At 47.5% G+C, this 24643-nt stretch overlaps 1 protein-coding gene across 2 annotated transcripts; it reads right to left on the minus strand.

Annotated features, from left to right (window-relative positions):
* Positions 1-3478: 3478 nt before the first annotated feature.
* Positions 3479-24335, minus strand: LOC101672099. 2 transcript variants are annotated; one of them, XM_004749081.2, is made up of 5 exons: positions 24120-24335; positions 15915-16111; positions 6896-7023; positions 4734-4880; positions 3479-3722 (listed from the first exon to the last, which is right to left on the minus strand). In XM_004749081.2, exons 1-5 carry the CDS (start codon positions 24185-24187, stop codon positions 3492-3494), a joined length of 771 nt encoding a protein of 256 aa, XP_004749138.1. In that variant the 5' UTR covers positions 24188-24335; the 3' UTR covers positions 3479-3491. The 2 variants fall into 2 exon arrangements, with proteins under 2 accessions (XP_004749138.1, XP_004749137.1); XM_004749080.2 differs by having other exon boundaries at positions 4734-4907.
* Positions 24336-24643: the final 308 nt, after the last annotated feature.

The following is a 24643-nucleotide window of genomic DNA, read 5'->3' on the forward strand; positions in this document are numbered from 1 at the left end:
GCTGTTTTACAGAAGAGGAAGTCAAGGCTCAGGGATAATGGAACCAGGACTCAAATGCTACAGGATTCCAAAACCCACATCCTTATTATGAGATTCCTTGGCCAATGGATAATGGAACCAGGACTCAAATGCTACAGGATTCCAAAACCCACATCCTTATTATGAGATCCCTAGAACCCTGTCTATGCGGAGGAGGCAGAACAAGGACCCTGCCCCACCGGGCTTCCTTGCTGGTAATTTCATCTCCAAGAAGGCAGATGAAGCCCACTGAGAGATTTTCCACTTGCGACTTAAGCCAGAAGACTGGCTGGGAGCACAAGGGTGAGGGCAGCTTTGGGGGACAGTGACCACTGGGTCAGAAGGATACCACAATGGTGAGAGTGTAGGTTCTGGAGCACCATCTCCTGGGTCCAAATTCTGCTTCTGTGACTTAGTAGCTCTGCTCCTTTACCTCGCCTTGGCTCTGTTTTCCTCTTTGGAAGATGGGGATAATAGTACCCACTTCGTAGTGAGCTCTCAGAAAGCTGATGAATCGATACACTTAGTAATAATGTTAAGTATTAGTATGCAAAAAATTTTGACTGTTAGTGTTATTGTTACTTGAGTTCATTTTTGTAATGGAAGATTTAGATGGACATAATCATAGACTCAGGACCTTAGGGAAAAAAATTTAAAAGCCTGAGGTCAGCAAAGCAGGTACCTTTGCCAGAAATTATAAAGGGGAATCTGGATTAAGACAGCTCAGCAAACTTTTCCTGTAAAGGCCCAGATAGTAAATATTTTCAGCTTTGGGTCTCTGTTATAGTCAGTCAACTCTGCTATTGTAGCAATAAAGCAGCAGTAGACAATATGTAAACAAATGGGCATGTCTGTTTTCCAATAAAACTTTATTTATAGAAACATGAGGAAAGCCAGATTTGGCCAGAGAACCACAATTTGTGGATCCCTGGCTCAAGCAAAATGGGAAACACTAAAATATAAAATTCTGCCTGTGTAATTGAAAATGATGTCAGTAAAATGAAAAGCAAGCAGGCAATTAATCAACATAGTTACAAAGGGAGTTGTTTGCCTCAGATTGAAAGAGGACATTTTCGCAAATGACATATCTGAGGGTTAGTATCCAAAGTATATAAAGAACTTATACAACTCAACACCCCCCAAAAATAATCCAATTAAAAATGGGCAGAAGAAATGAACAGACATTTCTCCAAAGAAGACATCCAGATGGCCAACAGACAAGAAAAGATGTTTAGCATCACTCGTTATCAGGGAAAAAGCAAATCAAAACTAAAAGGAGATGTCCTCTCACACCTGTCAGAATGGCTAAAATCAAAAACACAAGAAACAAGTGTTGGCGAGGATGTGGGAAAAAGGAATCCTCATGTACTGTTGGTGGGAATGCAAACTGGCACAGCCACTGTGGAAAACAGTGTGGAGGTTCCTCAAAAAATTAAGAATAGAACTATCCTATTATCCAGTAATCACACTACTGGGTATTTACCCCCCAAATACAAAAACATTCATTCAAAGAGATACATGAAGCACTATGTTTATAGTATTAGATACAATAGCCAAATTAGGGAAGCAGTCCAAGTGTCCATCCATAGATGAATGGATAAAGAAGAGATAAATGTACATATCCACCTGGATATTGTCTTTGGAGAAATGGAATATTACACAGCCATCAAAAAGAATGAACTCTTGCCATTTTTAATGGCATGGTTGGAGCTAGAGAGTATAACACTAAGCAAAATAAGTTAGAGAAAAACAAGTACCATATGACTTCACTCATATATGGATTTTAAGTAGCAAAAAAAAAAAAATGAGCAAAGGTGGGAGAAAAAGAAAGAGAGAGAAAAGCTGAGAAGCAGACTGTTAACTATAGCAAAGAAACTGATGGTTACCAGAGGGGAGTGTGACGGTGGAATGGGTGAAACAGGTGATGGGGGTGAAGGAGGGAGAACCAGGTGTTGAACAGAAGTGTTGAATCACTCTATTGTACACCAGAAACGAACATAACCCCATGTATTAACTATACTAGAATTTAAAATGAAATTAAATTTAAAAAGAAACTCCAAGAAAAAAAAAAGGCAAAAGAAAGGGGACCTGTGCCCCAAGGAGGAGGAAATGCAGTGTCTTCTGAAAGGCATACAGCTCAGAAATATGTGAAGGTCTATAGCTATATGGTGGTGTCAACAGAAAGATGAAGCCCTCCATGAATTTGTGAAAAATGTTAAGGATTTTTTTTAAAGAAAGAATAAGTTTTGTTTCTGTTTTGGGGGTTGTTTAGTATGTTTAAGAGATGGAAACAAGGGAAGGATGGGGCACCTTCCTGGGAACAGCACTATAATGAAGCAGAAGCCATGGCTTCTCTAACTGTGGCTACATGGAAAGGCACCCAGAAGTGGACCAGGAGTCCTATCAGGAGATGTCAGGCAATGGTGGTAAAAGACAACCCAGTGAAAACTAGGGAAAGAGATCAAGGCCCAGAGGAAACCTGGCATTACCAAAAATGGCAAGAGAATGAAAAAACAATCTAACAGCGCCCAGATGCAAACACTAGCTGTCTCTAAACGGTGTGATTTGGGTCATTGTTATTTTCCTGATTATTCAACTTTTGAGTAGTTTTGATTATAAGCACCCATTGCTTTTAAAATCAAATGAAAATGAAAACCAGTTAAGATGGCGGAGGCTTCCTGGAGGAGCAACCTTAGGATGGACGCTTAAAAATCATGAGAAGATTATTTTCACCCAGAGAAAATAGAAATTTCTCACTGTAAGTCTGATCTGCCAACTAGCGATGTGTCCACAATGTCCACAGACATTGATTGATCCATTAGTCATTTTATTACTTTCTTTTAGTGAGGGCAGAACATGCTTCCTGGTAATCACCCAATACTTGCCTTACCAGCTTCCCTTGGGTTATGGCATGGGCAAGCTGCACCATCCTGGTCAAGAGTTGCTGAAAAATCTACTGAGTGGCTCCCAGGAGAGGTTCTCCTTGTGTGTGCACACGTACATGCACATATATGTGTGAGTGTGTGTACACATGTGCATGTATTTGTAGCATGAGGAGAACATTTGGCCTTCCAGTGTTTGGTGTATTCATGTGAGGATGTGGTGTTTGGTGCAATGGCAACTACTTTGTCAACACATGGAGTAAATCCCAAGGTTGCCATCCAAAACTCTAGTGATGATAGACCAGGAAATGGAAACAGTGGGGTTCTTGATTCATTGTACTGTAGCCAACCTTTCCCCCCATCTTTAGACTTCTGAGAAAAACCTATTGGGTATCCAGTTCTGGTTAAGTACTGCAGTTCCTAATTGTCTCACTCACAGAATATTCACACAGAGGCACGTTGGTGGCTCTCAAGCTATCTAAAGTTTAAGTCAGGTTTGAGAATGTCTCAGCATTCCTGAGTCTCTGGACTCTCACTGTTGTAATGCAAAGCCTTGCAGTAAGGTGCCAGAATGTAGTTTTAAAATTTTTATTATTTCATGTCATTAGATTTTGTTGCTTTAACTATTGGGGGGAATAAAGGGATCTTAATGTGACTCGCTGGCTTCTCTTTCTCATGGTTGCTGTCATCTTTTTTCATACCCAGCTCTGTGGAAGACAAGGATAAATCCTGGAGATTCGCTTCGGTGGTGCATGAAATGCCCATTTTCTGTAGGTGTGGACTCATGGGCATGTCTTGGGGAAATACCAGTCTTCGCATTTCCTACAAGGTGGAGAATAGTGGCAATAGCATATAGCTTAGCAGGTTCATATCCTGGCTCTGCCCTGAGTGTTGATAATCTTGGGCAAGTTACTTAACATGTCTCAGCTTTTCTTGCTTCATCGATAACATGAGGATGTTGATGTGGCAGAGGTCATAAAGATTAAGGTTTGGTAAAATCTTTAGTTTGTAAATGGTACAAACCCAGCACATGGATGCTGTTGTTCCCAATCCATGGGAAAACAAGGGTGAATTTGTCACCCTGCCAACTGGTGAAGGGAACAAAGTTGGGAAGAAGCGATGATGAATGAAGGTGGTAGACAGAGAATTTGTTAACAAAGGAGATTCCAAGACCCGACCCAAACCCTCTGAACTGAAATCACTATAAGCCTGGGGATTTACATTTTAATTAGGCTTCCCAAGTGATTCATATGCACACTCAAATGTTAAAAATCATAAGAGTGTATATTTAGAAAGGCATTACAGTAATGGTTTTAAGGAAATGCATTTTGGAATGGTACCACTTGAACTGACCCGAGTCCAGAAGGTCACAGGTAGGATAGAAGGATAGGACCGAGAACCATCTTCCCTTATTACAAAAGCTTCCCTTTCCCCCAGAGCTCTGTCTGCTCTTGAAATGGTCTTATTTCAGAACACCAAGCTGCAAACATTTGCCTTCAGATCTCCCCCTAAACCTAAGGTAACTATCCATTAGGTACTAGGCTACCTTTAGTCTCTTGTGGTAGATGAGATTATTGTTCTCAGTTCTTCATTCCCTCCTACCTATGAACTTGCAGTCAACAGAAATGGAATGAGTGTATTTCTCTGCAGGCTAGCAAGTGAGAAACACATGGTGGTTGCAATGGTAAGTCAGTAAATTTGGGGGATGTTTGTTACGCAGCATCCTTGTGGCCAGAATTGACTAATACCTTTCTTAAAAGGGGAAATAACTGGGGTTTGCTAGTGTTCTCACTGAAAGACTTAACAACTCTTTTCATGGGGAAGCTTGCTCACCGTTGTGGCAAGGGCCTGGAAAGGGGAGAAGATTTGTCCAAACTGATAGCACTTGTGCACGTTGATGTCTCCAAAGCGACTGCGGCGCTCCTTCCGGCCAGCCAGTCTCTTCTCTGCCTTCATGTCCATGAAGTGCCGGAAGGGGCCCTGCTGGGGCAGATGGGCCACATGTACCTGTAGCGAGGAGCCGAGGTAGCACGTGGTTCCCAAGTTCCACGTGCTCACACCGAGACAAGGCGTGTTTTTGACAATAGCCAGCTCTTGTCCCTGCCTCTTGATATCAGTTAGATTCCCACTGACCTTTCTAAATTTTCTGTGACCTTGGAAATGGATCAAAGGGGCATCCTTTCTGTTTGTTGCTGGGAGTCCTGCATGCTAGGTTGTCAGGGCACTGAGCTCTAGTTATGAGCCCGCCCATCGCTATAGGACCTTGGCTCAACACCCACCCATATGGTAGATTCTTTACAAGGTCTTTTTCCAGCCTGGAAATGGCACAGATTATATGAAACTGGAATGTCAAGAATGCCATGGGTTGAAAGCTATCCTTCTTGGGGGCAAGGAGCAGGAGGCAGGGTGTGATGTGTGTTGAAGGGTACTAACTTGCGATTCTAATCTCGCTTCTATTAGAGACTGAGAAGCAGAGGAGCCCTGCGTACATTCCACTAGGAGAAACACTACCATAAGGTGCACAGTGAATTTCCCCAGCCAGAGAGTTCCCCTTCACTGCACCCTCTGCCCAGACCCAGCTCTCTACTGGAGGTGGTCCTGCTGGGTGCCCACTGCTGGGCACGTCCAATCCCTGCCTTCTGACTGCCATGATGTTTGTTTTCATGGGGTCGTCCTGATTCCTGATCATCTCACCCTCACTCAGCTCCCTCTCCTGCCCCAGCCTCTTTGTGCAGACAAGAGAGCATCAGATTCTGCCTACATAATTGGTTTCTTCAAGGAGCTGCTACCCCTCTTGCTTGGCCCATGTGTGGCCAGTGGGAGAGTGGTGCCCAGTTTCAATTCTGACCAGGGGGGCCACCCCAGGCACGCCCTGCCCTCCGTGTCTGCAAAGGAGGCTCAGCAAACATTATCTCTATTCACATTGTAATACTTTTACACCCCACAGGGCAGGGGCATGGCTGGGAACATAGGCAGGGGACATACTCCTGTGGCTGATGGCCCAACATGCCCTCTTCCTGGCCGACACACCTGCACGGGTGGGGGTTACTTAGGAGTGGGTGGCCGGACACGTTGTAGGAACCTCATCCCAGTTAGGGGTTTGGGCCATTTCCTGCCTCCCACACAGCAGGAAACACGGATGTGTCTGTTGTTTTACTTCTTTCTAGGATTGCCCATAAGGAGCCCAGAGGACACAGCACTAGCAGCTCTGGGGGCGGGCAGAGGGGCTGACCAAAACCTGGGGCCCTGAGGGATGCCAGAGATCCAGCATCCCACTTCCTGGATGGAGAAACTGGGACCCAGCCAGTGGGAGGGCTTTGCTGAGGTCTCTCTGTGACCTTCTCTTGCATCAAGTATAAATTCACTGCATTGCTTCGGGGTTGGTGACTCTGTTCCGAGGATGGTGCTATTCAGAGCCCACCTTGGAGAGTGAGGGCATGAAGCAAGCCGCGGGAGTGTAGATGGGGCCTGGGGTGCCCTGAGCATTCTGGAGGGGCCAGAGCCCCCCGGGAGGGTCCCCATGAGAGACCTCCCATTGAGGCTTCTCCCACTCTCCTCCTTTCCCTGGTTTGCCACGTGGGCCTTCTCGGGCAGAGCCAGCATCTCCAGCATCATCATCACCTCCTTAACCCAATTAACATGTGCCTCCGTTTCTGCCTGGGTCTCCTCCCCCTCCACCCCTGCCCTGTCTTACTGCCCCCCCGACCCCACCTACCTCCCTCCTATTCCTCTTTTAAGGCTCTGATTTTGGCTTCCAATGAAGGGCCTCCCCCAGCCAGAACAGGCTCCTTCTCCTCTGGGCTTGCAGACGATTAACCCCAGAGGGGGTCTGTGTGTCCCACCTGGCTTCCTGTGAGTGTCTCACTCCACTGACTCCTGCTCCTGTGGTCTTTGTCAGGGCTTCGCTTGCTGAGTGTACTCCGTGGGGGGGGGGGCACACCTCAGTCCTCAGCGTGCAAAAGATAGGGAGAAAGAGGGATTTTTGGAAGACTCACGTCATGTATTCGTAAGCTCTTTGCTATTGGAAGAGAAAAGTCCCAGCTTCGTCCCACAGCTTTGGTGGTGCTCAGACTCGAGATTAATGGTGGATAAACAGGTCCCAGCGGGATCGGTAGCTTCCAGTCTGTTCCAGGGAAGTGAGGAGAGAAATGCCACACTCTTAGGATCCATGCACAGCGCTAGACCTAGCATTCGTGTCTTTGGGTTTGACCCCCACCCGCAGAATAGCAGGGGAGGTTTGCGCCCCAGAGAAGGAAGCAGACCCTCAACCCAGAGCCCAGAAGGAAAGCCCTCATTAGGAAAGACACATGGAACCTGTAGGATATTCTGATTTGCTTTCTGGAATCTGATCAGCATAGTGGGCCGTTCTCTTTGCTAGGTGGATTATTGGCAAATTGTTTTGCGGATGCCCCATGAGTTGATTGCTGCTCTGGGGAGTTAACTGAGTAGAGAAGCTCATTATGGGGTCCAAGACGGTCATTTAATCAGGTTAACTAAATAACAAATTAGGGGACCCTCTTGCTTTTTTGGATTTGTGAAGAATTATTTTTTCATATTCACGCAGAAGCCTGCCAACCTTTTCGGGCTGGGCCGGACGGTAAATAGGCTGGGCTCGGCGGTCATATCCTCTCTGTTGCAGCCACATGGCACGGTTGTCGCGACACAGAAATAGCCACAGATGACACGTAAATGAGGAGCTGTGGCTGTGGTTCAATAAAACTTTATCGATGGGCACCAAATGTCACTTTCATAGGATTTTCATGTATCACAAAATATCATTCTTTTGATTTCTTTTTTTTTTTTTCCAGCCATTTAAAAATGGCAAAACCGTTCTTAGTTTGCAAGTCATCGAAGACAGATGGCAGGACAAATTTGGCCTAATGGGCTGCAGTTTGCCAACCCCTGCATTAGTGGATGCTTCAGTACACCCCCTGTCACAAGGAGACAAGTGCTAATTTCCAAAATAGAAATGAGGATTCTGAAGTTTTCTCAGCAGTTTCAAAATCACTGCGCAAGATAGACAACTGGCCCATCACCAAGCCTGAAGCAAACCAAGCCAAGGCTGGCTGGCCTAATTCAAAGACAAGATCTAGGGTTCCCAGGAACCTTGAAGCCATACAGTTCATCTTCTAGACATGATGCGTGACCCACATTGAAACCAGTTAGGGACACAAGGCTCACTTAGAGATACAAGGCTCTGGAGTCCTGGAGTAAATGATCTCATCACCGTGACCCTCAACCCCTGATTTTCACCCTGGCGACTTTGATGTGAAGCAGTTCTGCTTCATGTAACCCAGCTTCGTAAGGATGTTGGACAGAATTTCTACCCCCACCCCACCCCACCTCCATGCACCAGACACGTAACTGAAGGCAGGAACTCCTCCTCTAGGCTTTCCTCTACCAAGCCAGCCGTGACCTTCGGAGTTGCTCACCAGACCTGCGTCTGGGTGGTACTTGCTCGTGTGGCTCCTGAAAGCGTTCAGCAACCCCCAGCTGAGGTATTGCACTTGAACAGAATTTCAAACTAGAGAATGAAGTAGGCTTGACAGCGATTTCCCCAGGATGCCAGAGTAGGTAGAAAAAAAAAAAATAACTCAGAGCGATTCTTTCTGGCGTCTGCCACGATACTTCAGTTTTGAGTCCACAGTAAGGTTCTGATATTTTCCAAAACCTTCATGGGTGGAAGTAGGGTGGTGGAGGGCTAGCAGAGCCGAGCCCAGGGTCTTGTACACAGCGGATTCTCAGGAAGTGTTTATAAGACAAATGAGAGGGGGGAGGCATTTTGGGGGGGGGGCGCTGGACTGCTAGTTGAAATCCCTCTCAGGGCTCTATGGACATGTGTTACTCTGGGGGGGAAAGGTCCCCTCTAGAGCCAGACAGACCAAATCCTTTCCTAATTTTACACCACCAGCTCTGTCTCAAACAGCTGTCTCTGGCTCAGTGCTATCTTCAAAGAGGAATCGGGGGCGCCTGGGGGGCTCAGTTGGTGGAGCGTCTGACTCTTGATTTTGGCTCGGGGCATGATCTTAGGGTCGTGGGATGGAGCCCCGCCTTCGGCTCTGAGCTGGGCCTGGAGCCTGTTTAATATACTCGTTCTTCCTCTGTCCCTCCCTCTCCCTCTAAAATTTAAAAAGGAAAAAAAAAAAAAAAAGAGGAATGCAGCTTTTCTGAGCTTTGCCAAAGTCTCCTCGGTCAGTAAGTGTCTGCTTTCGGCTGCACTGGCAGTCGGTCTTGCTGGAAGCCAGCACTGTTCGGCAAGTGGAAGGAGGCAGCTCCCCCTTCCTGCCCCCGCACCCCCCTCCCCAGCTCAGGATGTGGTCCTGGGTTGTGGAGTAGGCCCCTCCGTATGGGAGAAAAGCTCCAGAGGGTTAGAAGGGATGGGAGGGGGAGGAGGCTAGGGCTTCATGTGGTTCTTCTCCCTTACAGAGTAATTATGACATTTCGGCAGTTTTTATGTTCTTCTCTTTGGTAATTTTTTCTCGGGGTGGGATGGGGGAAAAGAATGGTTGCCAGGGAGATGGAAGGGAAGTTGGAAAGAGGCTGCCCTCTGGGACTGATTAAAACCGGAGAAAGATACATGGAGTCCTAGAAGACAGAGAAGGTTTTTAAAAAGATTATTTACAGCCGAAAAACTAGCTTCCTGTCCTCCGTCCAGAAAGCACTTCTCGTCTGGTCCAGGAAGGGCATCTTTGCATCTTGGCATTAGACTCTGAGCTCTTGAAGGCACCGTTTGGGTCCTGTTGGTCTTTGAAGCCCCAGCACCCATCCTGAAGTCTGGCATCTAGTAGGTGCTCAATACATGCATGTGACAGAGTAAATAAAGACTGAATGAGCGAGCGGAAGACATGCTGAGCACCAGCAGCTTTCTGGGCAATGGATTTTGTGCTCAGCACGATCCTAGCTACTACCCACCCAGGGGTGAGCTGTCTGCAAAAAGGAACAGCGGTCTAGACCTGGGAGAGCCCCTTGAAAAGGTGCGAAATGTGTTGAATTTCAGCCTCTTTGCTGCAAATATATGGAAAACTCCTTTATTGCTGCTCACGTGTCTGGCCCGTCCTGTCTTCAACAGTTTCTCTTTAAGGGGAGTTTGGCTTTCGGACAGTGGGAAATGACCAGACTTTGTCTCCAGCAGAAATTCTCTTCCCTGGTGGTGTGTGGGAGCATTTGGGGGCGGTGGGTGTGGAGGATGGGGCTTAAAAAATTCCAAAGCCAGCCGGCACCCCAGGCCGAATGCACCTGTGTTTCGGCAGGTGGGACCCTGGGCAAGCCCTCCAGGGGATTCGACCGAGAGCAGCCAAGGCTAAGAACACCCAGGGAGAGTTGAGTTCACCTGCGTTGACACGATATTACTAGACAGCTGCTCCTCTGACTGCAAGTTCGTGGCCAAACCGGGGTGGGAGGTAGTGGGGGGACGTTTAAGGGTGGAAATAATAATCCTATGGATGATAGTCTTTGATTGGAGTCAGCACTTTTTATTTTTGACAGTGACTTCAATAAGCGAAAAAATAAAACCTTGAGACTTTGTATCAAAAAGTCATTTAGTTGGATTTTAAAGCTTTATTGCTTTTTGGCAGCTTTTGAAGGGGGTTGGGGTAGCGAGGAACATTTAGTGTTAAGAGAAATGTCATGATTTTTTAGAGTGAGGTTGACATTATTATTTCTGAATCCCCAGCTCCTAACGTGGGGCCTACCATGCAGCAGATACTTAGAAATGCTGGAATGATTACAGCAGTTACTGCTTGCTGGATGCTTCCTGCTATCTTCACCTCATTTCATCTTTAGAGTAACCATGTACAATAGGTCCTATTTGAATCTTCATTTTACAGGGTGTGGTGGCCGACTTCTAAGATGGCCTGAGATTCTGTCCCCTATTATGGATGCCTTTTATAGTCCCCCTCCCCTTGAGTGTGGGAATATGATGGGATACAGCTCATAGGTATGTTACATTGTGGCAAAGGTGAAGGGATTTTGCAGATGTGATTAGGGCCCCTGATCAGTTGACTATATAAATTAATTAAAAGGGAGTTTATCTTGGGTGGGCCTGACCTAATCAGGTGAGCACTTTAAAAGAAATTCAGGGGGCTTGAGACTCAAGTCATGCTGGGCATGCAGAAGGATGTCACCATGATTTTTTTTTCTTTTTCTTTTCTTTTTTTTAAAGATGTATTTATTTATTTATTTGGTGAGGAGAGAGAGAGGGCACACAAGAGCAGGAAAGGCAGAAGGAGAGGGAGAGAATCCCAAGCAGACTCTGCACTCAGCAGGGAGCCTGGCATGGGGTTCGATATCATGACCTCAAGATCATGACCCTGCGATCATGACCTCAGTTGAAACCAAGAGTCTGATCCTTAACCGACTGTGTCACCTAAGCACCCCAATATGTCACCAAGATTTCTAAAGCTGCAAGCAAATGGACTCTGGTGACAACCCTGAGTCTCAGATAAGAGCTGAGCAGAGGACCCAACTAAGCTGTGATTGGACTAACCCACAGAAACTGAGATAATGAGTAGGCGTTGCTGTGACCTTCTAACCCCGCGGTAATTTGTCACACGGCAATAGAAAACAAATACACTAGTGAAGGAATAATGATGCAGACAAGTCACAGGACTTGGCCAAGGTTGCATATTAGGAATGGTGGAACTGTGTGTGGAACCCTGATGTTTCTGACCCCTTACTGTTAGTGACATTCACTGTTTCACTAGTTAAGTGAAACCGACTGTTTCACTAACGTCGGTTTGTGAAATAAGGCTCATCTGCTTCAGCTCACCGATGTTCCATAAATATAAATGGAACAAAACCAAGGCTGATACCAAACCCTGCTGCTTGGTGGAACAAAGTGGAATCAGAAGCAGGATGTGTCAGCATACGTCACACGTGGTTTCTACACACAGTGGGTGTCAGAGCTAGGGTGTCTTTTCAGACTCTTGCTCCCTTCAGGTCACATGTAATTCTGTCTGATACGAAAATCTAAAAAATAATGTACACTCCCCAAGTATTTGAAACATACTTGGTAAGTATGTTAACACAGTGTTAACGTGTGCAAGGAATAATCATTATAATTTAAGGATCCTTTCTAGAGTATAATGAGGGTGAGGGGGGAACTCAGGGATGCCTCTCTCCTTCATTACTGACTCATAGGAAGGATGCATAATGGTGTGAGAGGAGGAATAGGGTGGCTGAAATAGATTTGAACCACAATAATGAATCACTCATTGGCCCTGATGTGTTTAATTTTGTCTAAGGCACAGAAGACCCAAGAAGGAGCTGTTCTTTGTCTTTGAGCAACTCTGACGTGAGCATCTGTTTGAGATCTGAAAAGTATATTCAAATTCGGGGTGAGATGAGTGGGGTTGCCCACTGCGCATGTCATTGAGGTGATTGCCTTGTATCACTGCATACAGGATCTGTAACAAGAAGGGGACAGAACCACTTTTCCCTCCCTGGTCCAATCACAGCTGAATCACTGAATTCAGCTCGGGGCATCTAGGTATATCGTCCCTCATTCATTGTGATTTGGGGCATGGCCGAAGGAGGTGGGAACAATTAGACTGAAGGACAGAGAAGCCACTGGGAGACACGGCAGCTAGGAAAGACTGCTTCATAGCAGAGTGATCAAACCCAGCTCACCCCACCATCTCACCCTGCCCCAACAGATGGAATGGGAACCAGTGATGGAAGCTTCCAGGAGGCAGTTCTGGATGGGGATTTGGATTTGCTTAGGATGCTAACAGCTGTAGCTGCCGAAGACAGAGTGGCCCAGCTCAATAGATGGTCCTGTCGTTGCTGGCACTTTAGATGGAACAACTGTTTGCAGAGATGGCATCCAGGGGACCCCGCGGGTCACGTGTTCGCACCTTCGCTCAAGAGTTAGAATTACTTAGTGTCTACTGTGTGTCAGGCTCTTAATGGTCACACTATGACCTTGAAGATCTCTCCTATCGTGGTGATTCTCTGATGCTCTGAGCGCAGTGAACTCGGTTTTGCACAAAGCAGAACCGAAGCACCCAAATCCGGGACCAGTTGCACCAAGTCATGTGGCCTGTCAGCGGCGGACCCATCCCTGTCTCTGAGCTTTTGCTCTGTCTCCTCTCCTTTCTCTTTCAATCATCTGCTGCTTTCAGAGAAAACCAAGTCATGCTCTGCTAAGCCATCAAGGCTTGGGGAGCGTGTTTAGACAGGATGTGCAGTTACCCAATACTGGGCTGAGTGATGTGTTTTCCTGACTCCGACAAATTGAAGCAAGCTCTCCTTTTGATCTACAATCTTCCAAATCGCCCCAGACCCCCCTCCCCCCGCCCCCGAGCGGAGGCGGGTCACAGGCAAGGGATGTGGTTCCGATTTCATACAACACATGGCTTTCTGACTAGGGAGTGGCTGAAGATTCCTGGTGCACTTACCCATGCTTCGCTCAGCCTCGAGATTCCAAAGATTGCTGTGCAAACCGCACACTTCCCAGGGAGCCCATTTCCCCCAATCCTTAAACGTGTATGAACCTCCCCCCCTCCCTTTTTCTATTCTCTCTCTCTCTGTCTCCCTCTCCCATGCACGCGTGCACACACACACACACACACTCTACCACTCCACTGTCGATCTGTACATCCTACACCCCCTATGGACGTTTCCAGCCAGGATCTCTTGCCTGGCAGGCCCTCTGTGGGGTTGGGAGTGCCTCTCAGGCAGCGAAAAGCAGCCTCGCCTTTGCAGCCGGTCATTCCACCAGCAAGGGGTCCTTCAGCGGAGGCCTCTCCGAGCTTCTGAATGCATCAGGCTTGCAAGACGGAGGGAGAGCAAATTGGCAGCTGTGTTGGATCGCCTGACGCTGGGAAAAACATCTGTTGGAAAACTTGCTTTGTAATTTCCTGAGCCTTTTGGGGTCAGAAGTGGGTAGAAACCCCCAAATGGAAGAAAAGCCTAATTACTTTCAAGTGGGAGGAAAATAAGAACCAGAAGGGCTCACATGGGGGCCTGTGGCTGGTCTGTGGATTCCCAACCTCAGGCTCCCAGGATAAATGCTTCCAAAGCTTCCCCAGGCACTACTTTCTTCTGGAGCGAGCCCTGGCATTCTCCTGGGATAACTGACTTGGCCCAGACTGGACCGGAGCGGGTGGGAACACTGCTCACATTCACCCTCCACCAATATTGCTCTGCAAGGCTGGGGGTGAGCTGGAGAACAGCTCGGGGCCCCTTCATGCTTTCACTGCAGGCGAGTCTTTGATCACCAGGCTCGTTCACCAAGGTCGTTTCAGCGCTGGAACGGAGGCTGATGCAGAGTGGGTGCTCCCCGGAGATGGATGGAGTGAGGGAATGCGTCTGCCTTGGTAGCCTACGCACCCCCCAAAGTTCTCGTTGCTTGCATGACTTGTGTGAATGGCTGCTCTGGAAAGCTAAGGTCAAAAAGCAAGGGGGGCTCCGATCAACTGAACAGAACTGGAAAGGAATACAAATCCGGCAGGTCGGAAGAGTGGGGGAAGGGCATACTGCTCTGGGGAGGTATCTGGAAAAGCCCTGGGCTTCCGGGAGTGCCGTCAGCAAGCCTCTGAGCTTGGAGACAGGAGCCGACCAGAGATTTCCCCCCACAGGCCTTCAAAGTTTATAGGTCATCTTCAGCTGCGTCTGCAGCAAAGATTTTGCACTTGCTTGGCTTCAAGGCTGAGGTCTTTATCCCACAATAAAGGGTCTCCCCTCTCTCTCCTACACTGCTCGGCTACATCTCTTCTCTTTTCTTACCCTGCAATTCTCCTTAAATACTAGTTTCAGTCCCAGGGAATAAGACCGAGATTTGCAAAAAAAACAAAACAAGACAAAAAACAAACAAACAACCCCCCCCCCCCGACTTTTCAAGCTTTCCTTTATCTGGTTTGGTTGTCGTGGTTTTCCTTGGCCCGAATATGCCTAAAGCTGAAAAGGTTTTTAGGGAAGCGAAACTCTGATTTTCAAGAAATGAGCTCTGGTTGCATAATGAAAGCCCTTTCTGATCCCCCCCCCCACATAGGTCTCTGGGGGTAATTAGGAGAATTTATGTATCCCCTTCTGGCAACGATCTTTTGTCCCTGTGTTCAGCATGTGGAGGAAGTGATTGGTCCATGTTAATGATCAGAAAAGGTTGTATCTTCCAGGTAGCAAATGAGGCTTAAAGGTAACTTGTCATCTTAAAAATACCCCCTTGCTCTTCCTTCCCCTGTCCCGAGGGGCCCACTTAGTGGAAATGCCATGTTGATGTATTTGCAGGAGGTCTGACTTCTTTAGCTGGAGGAAGGTGGAGATGCAGAGAGGACTCGCCCCAGCCCTCTGGGCACAGAGAGGAGAATATACAAAAGGAGAAACAAGAAGCCCTGCTTCCAGCTGGCCTAGCTGCCTTCCCGTGGATCAGCTCCGTGGCCACTGCCTCCCACTCTGAAGACACCTGCCACGGACACTAAGCAATTCGTTCCGCAAAGTAGACGGGAGACGGCATTGGCAAGGCTGTTTCCTGCCTTGATGGGACAAGGATGGGGCTCAGGTCTGTGCTTTGCTGGGCTCACAGGCAGCCCAGCATGGAAGAACCCAACTCAGCAGAAGCCAGGGTGATTGACGGGGAGAAGGGTTGGGGGTCCCTTGACCAGAACAAAGCCGCCTCCCCCCAGCCCCCTCAGCCCTGGAATGGTGCCCTCTGCTTTTCCTCCCAAGGATCAGTTTCCCTCACTGAGAAGATGAGACCGCCTCTGGGACCCACGGCACAGAACGCGGCCACTGAGCTAATGGGCTTGCGCGACCTTTCTTTCCACTGTTCTGGGCCTTTCTGGCCCAGCCCCAGATCGTACCTAAGTATGGAAACTAGAGCTCTGGAGCCAGAAGCTCGGTCATGAACAGCAGGAGCTCTGCGGACTTGCTGGTTTGCAACCACAGTGTTTTCCTACCCTGGCAGCTCTGCGCCTGCGTGAGAAGCTCCCGCTCCAGGACACCATCGTATAAACCCAAAGGGAGCCTGCAAATGCACGGGCGTGGGGTCTGTCCCCAGCCCCGGGCTGGCCTTACCCTTGGCGTCTCTTCGCGGTTCTGTTTTGCCAAGAGATGGGCCTTCCTTAGTAGCCTTGTCCTCTCCTTTGTCTTTGGCTTTGTCCTTAGAGATCTGGGCGCCTTGCCCCTTCTGCAGCATCTGCCCATCGGGCAAGGGCTGGCCTTCAGGCAGATCCTCTTGCTTCTTGTTCGCTTTCTTCCTCTCAGGGGGAGCTCTAAAGGATACAAAATCCACCATCAGCGGTGATGTTCTGAGGGACTCAACAACCCCCAAGTGAGTGGCCTGAAGAGGAAGTTACGGGACCGGAACTTGCAACTTCATGAAATATTATTTAATCTGGGAAGAAAATAAATGGATGCTGTCAGCTTATTCTTGTGTATTTGCACAGCACAGTCATAAGAGAAGGGTGGGGGCGATCCTCCAAGTAGCAGAACAATTGGAGAACAGGGGTCCCACAGCTAATGCTTCCACCGGTGCCACGAAGGAATTCCACACTTGTGCACACGGATATATTGCAAAGAAAACAGGTCTTACGCGGAGGAGACACAGGAGGTCAGGAAACATCTAAGAGCTGGTGTGTGTGTGTACATATAGAAAAAAATATATTTACATAAAATATGTATATGTATATTAAAGATTTTCTTTATTTGAGAGTGACTGAGAGAGAGAGAGAGAGAGAGAGAGCACGGGTGAGGGGAGAAGCAGAGAGAGAAGCAGACTTCCCGCTGATCAGGGAGCCCGATGTGGGGCTCGATCCCAGGACCCTGAGCTGAAGGCAGGCGCTTAACCCACTGAGCCACCCAGGCGCCCCCTGCTGTGTGTATTTTTACTATCAAGCAATTTTCTTTTTAATTATTTTTTTATTTGAGTATAGTTGACACACCATGTTACTTTAGTTTCAGGTTTACACAGTACAGTGATTTGACTTCTCTACACTTCAGGCTGTGCGTGCTCTGCACGATGTAGCTACCATCTGTCTCCGTGGTATTTCTTCTTTACAGGGTAGGGGTAATATACTGCTCATCCAACTGTGTTTTCTGTTTCTTTTTCCTCCCCATTTCCCATTATATCAATTATTTGTGTTTGGGGAGAATATTAAGCCATTCTTCAGTGATTTTCTTTTCTTTCTTTCTTTCTTTTTTAAAGATTTTATTTTAGAAAGGGAGAGAGAGAAAAGGCATGAGCAGGAGGGGCAGAGGGAGAGGAAAAGAGAATCGCAAGCAGACTCCATGCTTAGCACAGAGCCCCAGGCGGGCTCGATCCCAGGACCCTGAGATCCTGGCCGGAATTGAAACCAAGAATGAGACATTTAACCGACTGCGCCACCCAGCATCCCCTTCAGGGATTTTCCAACATCCAAGTCACTGCTCTGGACAAGACCCACGAAGGAAGAGGGTCCGTCCTGATCTGACCTGATCTGATCCTTTCTCCATCTTCTCTTCTACTCCATCTCCCTGCCCCCCAGCCCAGTGCTCCTTCAACACGAGAACCATCTCAGTGCCCTGGAAATGCTGCTGGCTCTCGGGCTTCTGGGATCGGCTTGTCTCTCTCCCTCTGCCTGGAATGCAACCTTTTCCCCCACTTCCCTTCCCTAAATACTCATCCACCTGAAGAACTCCTACTCATTACTTCCTCTATGGTGCTGTTCATGACACCCCCCAGTTCTCACCCTGAGATATAGACCTTCCTCCCTCTGTTCTCCATTATCTTTTTTTCCCAAGATTTTATTTATTTATTTGAGAGCGAGAGAAGGCATGCTTGAGAGTACGACCGGGGGGAGGGGCAGGGAGAGAGGGAGAAGCAGGTTCCCCATTGAGCCAGGAGTCCGACGTGGGGCTCGATCCCAGGACCCTGAGATCATGACCTGAGCCAAAGGCAGACGCTTGACCAACTGAGCGACCCAGGCGCCTCTCTAGCATCTTTCAAGTATCTCCATTTTAGTAATGACGAGTTGTGCAATAAATGGTCTGTTTTCATACCTACATCCACGGTTAGATTTTATGTTCTATGAAGTCACAGCCTCTATCTCATCTTCCTTAACACATAGCACTATATCTAGCAAGAGGCAGATCCTCAATCCGTATTGGATGGATGGATGGATGGACAGGAGGATGGATGGATGGACAGATGACGAAGTATTAGGTAAAGGTAGAGAAGAACAAGACAGTAGATTCAAAATATGAACTATGTGGAAGGGAATGTCAGATGGGCACGTGTAATCAACCTCTGATCTGCAGTGATGACCAGAATTAGGTGGGAACAGAAAGTCAAGGCTGGGACTTCTGGTCCCCGTGAAGGTTGCATCTGGGATTCATCTAGAATGTCCGACTACAGTAAGATGCTCAGAAAGCTGGACGTAATTTTTGCTTTGGAACTCTGTGGTTAGCGCTAAGTGACAGCATTCTCTGGTGGATTTAGCTTTTTCCCCTGAAACCCAAAGAAATGTAATCTGAAAACTGGCATCCTAGAGGTGATAATTAGAAGAAAATGGTTAAGGATATAGAAACATCCCAGTCTCTGTGTGGAGCCTCAGGTTAGGACCTGTCATTGAAATACCTTCACTGATATTGGACAGAAACCTGAACATTTCTCCATGCCATGCAAATCTTTGAAAAGTGCATCATTTTTCTTTGATGAGTCTAAACTTGGTTTCTGAAGTTGTTGCTCCTGAAACTTTGCTTCCCTTAGGATCCCTCTCTCGCTTCTCTCGAAAGATCCACTAAGCAGTTTGTAAGCTGCATAGTTGCAAGTAGGTGGAAAGTTTTTTTAGGGAAACAAAATTTTTTAGTTTAAAAGAACATCTGCTCTGTGTCTGATCACTAGATGCCTCCAACTTTTCTAGCAAGTTGTAACATTTGTACTGACAACCCTAAGGCATATTTTGGCACATTATGAAAATCTACACTCAATAGATATGTTATTATACATGCCTTTAGTGCCCTATTCGAGGACCCTAACGTGCCTCCCTCACTTTGGATTGCTTGTTTATAAAGTTGTAGCTGTGCTTTACTGTTGACCAGACCTAGGCAGATAAACGCCAATGAACGTGGGTTCACAGGACTCAATTAAGCCTTGCCTTGCCATCTGGGGGCCTTCGGGGAGCTGGGGGATGTCCTCCATGAGAGCACATCCTGACACTTCAAAAATTATACTCACACAGTGTTGAAGGGAAGAGAATACGTTTTCAAGGGGCCCAAGTCAAGCAACCAGTGACCAGATTGCCATCTGTTTCAAATTAAATGTGTTTATTATCTTTGCATCTTGTTCCACAGCTCCACATCGTCAGTTAGAAAATATCTTTTGGGATCTTAACTTACGCTCCAAGGCATGTGTTTATAAGTTTAACTGGCTGTTTGCTTTCACACGCAGGCAGCGATCTCCGCCTTCACTTTGACTCCGGGCTTTGTCGAGGCTGTGGGAGAGGGCCTGTGGGTCCTGGTCATTGATACTCAGGTCTTGTTGTCCTCGTTCTGTCTCTGTTTTTCTTTGTTTCGTGAAGTCCCCAACTCTATGTTAATCGTTCACAGTAGAGAGCACATCAGATAGAGCCAGAGCTTCTCTGGCCAAAAGCATTAGGAGCTGAGAGCTGAAGGTGAGAAGAAGCTGTACAAAGAGACACTAAGGGATGAGCATCTGGACAGTGAAGACGGTCCCAGGAAAGGCTCAGAGATGGTCCAGGACTAGAATATTTGAGGAAGAGAAAGCAAACCATTGTGGCTGGAGAGGGCAGGGAGAGGGAAAGTGGTGTGAGATGCAGCGTAGGGAGGCCAGTGTCGGGTCAGGCAGGGCCCCATGGGACATGTTCAGGGTTTTAGATTTATTCCAGAAGCAAGCAGAAAGCCAGGAGCACTTGGCATGTTTGGATTTGCATTTCATGAGGATGAGGCTGGCCAGTCTGTGAAGAAGAGATTGGAAGGAGGAAGACGGGTGGGGAGGCTGTGGGGGAGGGGCTTGCATCGGTCTTGGTGGAGGTGGTGGGGGGAGGGGGAGTAGACTCGGCAAGCCTCCCCCCCCCCCCCGCCCCGGTCCCCAGCTAGAGGCGACAAGAGACAAGAAGACCCAGAGACCCGTTGGCCTTCTGACCTGAGCAACAGGTTGAAGCTGGTGCTACTTAGAGAGAAGGGACAGTCCTACGGGCACAACGATGTGGAAGGGCGAGGGACCGGAAATCCGTTCTGAAGTATGACCTGGGGACACCTGATTCTCAGCTCTAGGGAGACATGAAGAAGTCCCGTGGTACTAAGTCTCTTGAAAGGGTTAAGTTTATCATTTATTGGTGTAACTTTAGAAGTAATGACAAAAACCTCTGGAAGACCCTGTCGTGGAGCTTGTGACAACTCAGGTTGGGGGACATCAGGGATGGCTCAAGGGTCAGCAATAAATCTGGGGAGCGGCGTAGCGGGTGGGAATACGTAACACTGGATTTTCTCTTCTGCAACTTCTCCTTCGATCAGACTTTATTCCTGCGGGGCGAGGAGTGGGTGCGGGGAGTCCGGGAGCTGCTGAGGCTGAGAGGGATGAGACAGACAGACATCCAGAAAGGAAGATGAGAAACATGACCTGGAGAGAGAGAGAAGGACTCGGGGCTGGGAAGGCATGCCTAGGGGATGATACAAGGTATTGACTTAATATTGTCCTTTGAGTTTCAGTGAGCGGAACTCATTTGTTTTTCAGCACCGTTACAAATGACGTTTTGCTCTGTAAAGCAAGTGTGGAAAAGCACGCACTGAGGGACCTCGTAGCATTTCCTCAGCCGCGCCCCTGCCTTTCTATTCACTCTCAGCAGATTCTGTTTGTTTTTCCACCCGCCTGCCCACTTCCGAGCACACGCTGTCCCACTCTTTACCTTGCTTATCTTCTTTTCTGCTTGCTTATCTCTTTTTCTCTTCTGGATGGTGCTTTTAGAAAGCACAATATTTGGACGGCAGAGGGGCAGCCTACAATGCAAAATGCATTATCTGAAGGTTCTCACTGGCACCTGACTTGGAAGAATAAGATGGTCCCTCTCGATTTCTGATTGCCAATCTACTGTCTCAGAGTCGTGCAGGGGAAAGTCTTTGACTTAGGGTAGAAGAAGCCTACGTTTAGGCGACAGAGAGGCCTGAATTGGTCCCTTAGCTCTGCCATTTTCTATTTTGTGACTGCATGCTTGTGACCTCATGTCTCCAAGCCCAATGTTTTCATCTGTAAAATGGGTATAATGATGTATATACAAATTGTGGGGTTGGTGTAGAGTTTAAGTGATATGACACAGGTGAAGGTCTTAGTATGCATGGTACCTAATTCATGCTGGTAATCACAAGTAGCCCATCATATCATTCCTATAAAACCTACCAACATAATGGCTGTCAGTTGGACCGGAAACAAACACCGTTGGTGGTCTGTAAGGCCTTTGGCAAACATTATGGTGTGCGTGGAGGGGTGCCAGGGTGCTGGGTGGGGTTTCTCTGTCACAGTCTAGCAAAGTCTGCGAACTGGAAGCTTACAGTGTGCTTAACCCACCTGAGAAATCAGATGAAAAAGTGTAATGAAAAAAAAAAAAAGTGTAAATGAAAAAATGGGGGCCGTTCCCACATAGGGTGGATTGCAAACTTCTCTTGAGAACACAGAGCTGGTGACATGGGGTCCCCACTGCTCCCTATGGTGACTGTTAGCCGTGACTTAGAAACAGCTGATGCTATGGTTGGAGGTGCCCTTTCCCAGCTCCCTGCCCTTCTTAGACAGCATGGTCTTAGACCTTGTACGTACTCTCAATAAGCTTGTATGGCTTTGGGCAAATTATTTTTTTTAAGATTTATTTATTTGAGAGAGAAAGAGAGAGAGAAGAGTGAAAGTATGAGCAGGAGGGAAAGAGGGAGAGAAAATCTCAAGCCGACTCCATGCTGAGCACAGAGCCCTACACGGGGCTCTGTCTCATGACCCTGAGATCACGACCTGAGCCGAAACCAAGAGTCAGACCCTTAACTGACCGTACCACCCAGACACTCCTTGGACAAATTATTTAACTCTTTAAGTCTCAGTTTCCCCATCTGTACTCTGGACATGATAGTAATGCTTATCCCAGAAGGTTCCTTTAAGCATTAAATCCCATCAACAAAAATCTTCCCACCGTGCTGGGCTTACAGAAAGCCCCGGGGGCTAGCTATTGTTATCATCAGAACACTTTGCGAATTTGTGGGCATCTAATGGAAATACAAACTTAGATGAATACTGGCAGAAGTCAAACTCGGTAAGACAGATGTATGTTACAGGGATATAATATTTTAAAAAAATACCAATGAGATTTTCTTTTTCATACACCCTTGTACTTGATTCGTTCCCCACTCTCCTTTCAGGGAAAAGGTTTGGGGGTAGATAGTCTCCGTTGTCTGTCATATGCACCTTTTGCTTGTTCCCATCCTGGAGCTCACCCGCTGGGTTATATCAGTGAACTGTCTTGCCTCTGCTGTCCAGTTAGGTGTGACCAATGGGATGTTCCAATAGGGGATGGAAAGAGGGGAGGATAACGATGCCAATATTTATTCCTCTGGCTGACTCCTTCCCTGAGGATTTGCCTTGACCTGCTAGGACCCTTCCCGAAGGCTATAGGTTCTCTCTCCACACTCTGTCCTTCTGGGTTTGGTGGCCCTTCCCCTCAGGTCATCAGGTCTTGGGTCCAGAGGTCCACTGTTCCCTGTAGTTCCCTTGTACCTCTCCCATATCTTTGCAAAACTACTTTGATCTATTCTACACTCTAAGTCATTGGTTGATGGAGTGTCCACTATCTTGGAGAAAATCAGAATTCTTACAGCCGAGAAAACAGAGTCAATGCTAAGATCCAGATTTGGAGGTGGCATTTTGAGCCCACAGCAATAGAGGAATCAAGCTTTGTGAAGAAAGAGTTTTTTGCATTGCTCGTGGTTTCCCTTAACAGGGAAAGAATGAGGCTAGATCAAAAGAAAACCATCGTGCGGAACGGCAGAGGAAATGACTTAGGGACAATTTCCACCAGACAGAAAGGGGAAGTAGAAGGTGTGGCCATGAGGGGTGGGAACGCAGCTCTGAGAGGGTAAAACCTGGATGTGCACCACAGCTTGGTCACTGAGAAGTGGTTGCCTCTCCCCTCCCAGGCTTCCCCTTGCCCCAGCCCACTAGGCTTCAGCAAAATTGGGGTGATGAGGTATTAGAAACGCTCACAGAAACCCCAATGGTTTGAGGGAGCCTGAGCACATCTTGGCTCACCCACCACAACCCCCTGCTCTGCACTTTCCTACCATGTCCACTAGGGTCTGGAGGCGGTGGAACAGCCAGGAAGGAGGGGTCCTTGAGGCACGGGGTTTCTGTCTGTCCTGGTGAGAGGATGCCCAGGAGTGAGAGTGGCTGTATCCTGGCATCAGCCTATCATCAGAGCAAGGAAGTGAGAGGCCATAAAGCACCCACACCTGGTGATCTGAGGGACCCGCAGGGACCTGCAGGGTCAGCAGCAGGTGCAAGATGGACACCCACGAAGGACAGCAAGATGAGCCACACCTAACTAAACACCAGACCAGGACATCCAGGAACAAGACCAACTGGTAGCTGAGAACACCAAGGATCCCTACAAGGCTGTATCAGCTTCCTTTTGCACCCAGATGCCATGTTGGAGGGAGGAGGAGTGAGACAAGTGACTTCTAGAGAAAGGGAAGAAACCACATTTGAATTGATGTAGTATTTACCCATAGGAGGCTGAGTTCATTTCAAAGCAAAATGTTTCAAACTTAGTCAAACAGAATAAGTTATCCACATCAGCGATTCTCCCCACCCCCGCCATCAAGGAGGCATGGCGGCTCCAGAGTGAGAGAGAGTGATGACCGACAACGAGCTTCATTTGCTCAGTACCTCTGAGTGTTCTGTGTCAATGTTGATTTCCTCACGAGACTGACCCTTTACAGTGGACCTTTGCCCGAGAGCCGCTGAGTCACGTTAGACGTGGTGAATGCATTTACTTTAACACGGTCATTACCTTTACTTATTAAATCATCTTAATATAACAACATGGAAGGAAATTCATACAGAACAATATCCGTATCCCCTCTACCTTATCAAAAAGTCATTCACTTTTTTTTTTTTTTTAAATGGCTTCTTGTTAAAATACTGGGTGACAGACGGGCTATACCCTGGGCTTAAGGAAGGCTGTGCTCCCAGTCGTAGAACTTGCCCTGGTGCCATAAAGGGAGAGAGAGAGAGAGAGAGGAGCTGGTTACCTGACGTTGTCACGCGGCGTCAAGCAGTTGCTTACTCGGGAGACCTTCCAATTAGTGAAGTGGGACATTCTTAGGATGGTGTCCAGAGTCAACGGTGTTGATAGGATTTCACACTTTATTTCCTACTCCTTAGCCTTTGCCCTTATACAAAATCCCAGGATTCATGGGGATCTCTCTCCATCCTTTCTCTGGCATCCTAGACCCTGCTTCTGGGGGTTCTAGCTTCCTTTGGAATGTTGACATTATGATGTTCCTAAAAGAATTTTGCAGATGAAATTCCTGGGCCTGTTTTAAAGGGGGGTGGGTAGTGTTGAGGAAGAGAATTTAACTTTGCTTTCCTCTGCATGTTTTCAACCCTTTTTGTTCTAATGATCGTGATGTTTTTAAGGAAGGGTTTTACTTGGGATGGAAATTGTGTTCTGAAGAAAAAAAAAAAAAAACAGCATTCTGAAGCCTCCTCTTGCTCTCATGGGCATCAGTCTGATTTTCATCAGTCTGAAGCCTATGCTGTCCTAAGCAGTTTC

The sequence above is a fragment of the Mustela putorius genome, unplaced genomic scaffold, assembly GCF_011764305.1.
Source record: "Mustela putorius furo isolate JIRA1106 unplaced genomic scaffold, ASM1176430v1.1 tig00000487_pilon_pilon_pilon, whole genome shotgun sequence".
In the NCBI taxonomy this organism is placed as follows: Eukaryota; Metazoa; Chordata; class Mammalia; order Carnivora; family Mustelidae; genus Mustela; species Mustela putorius.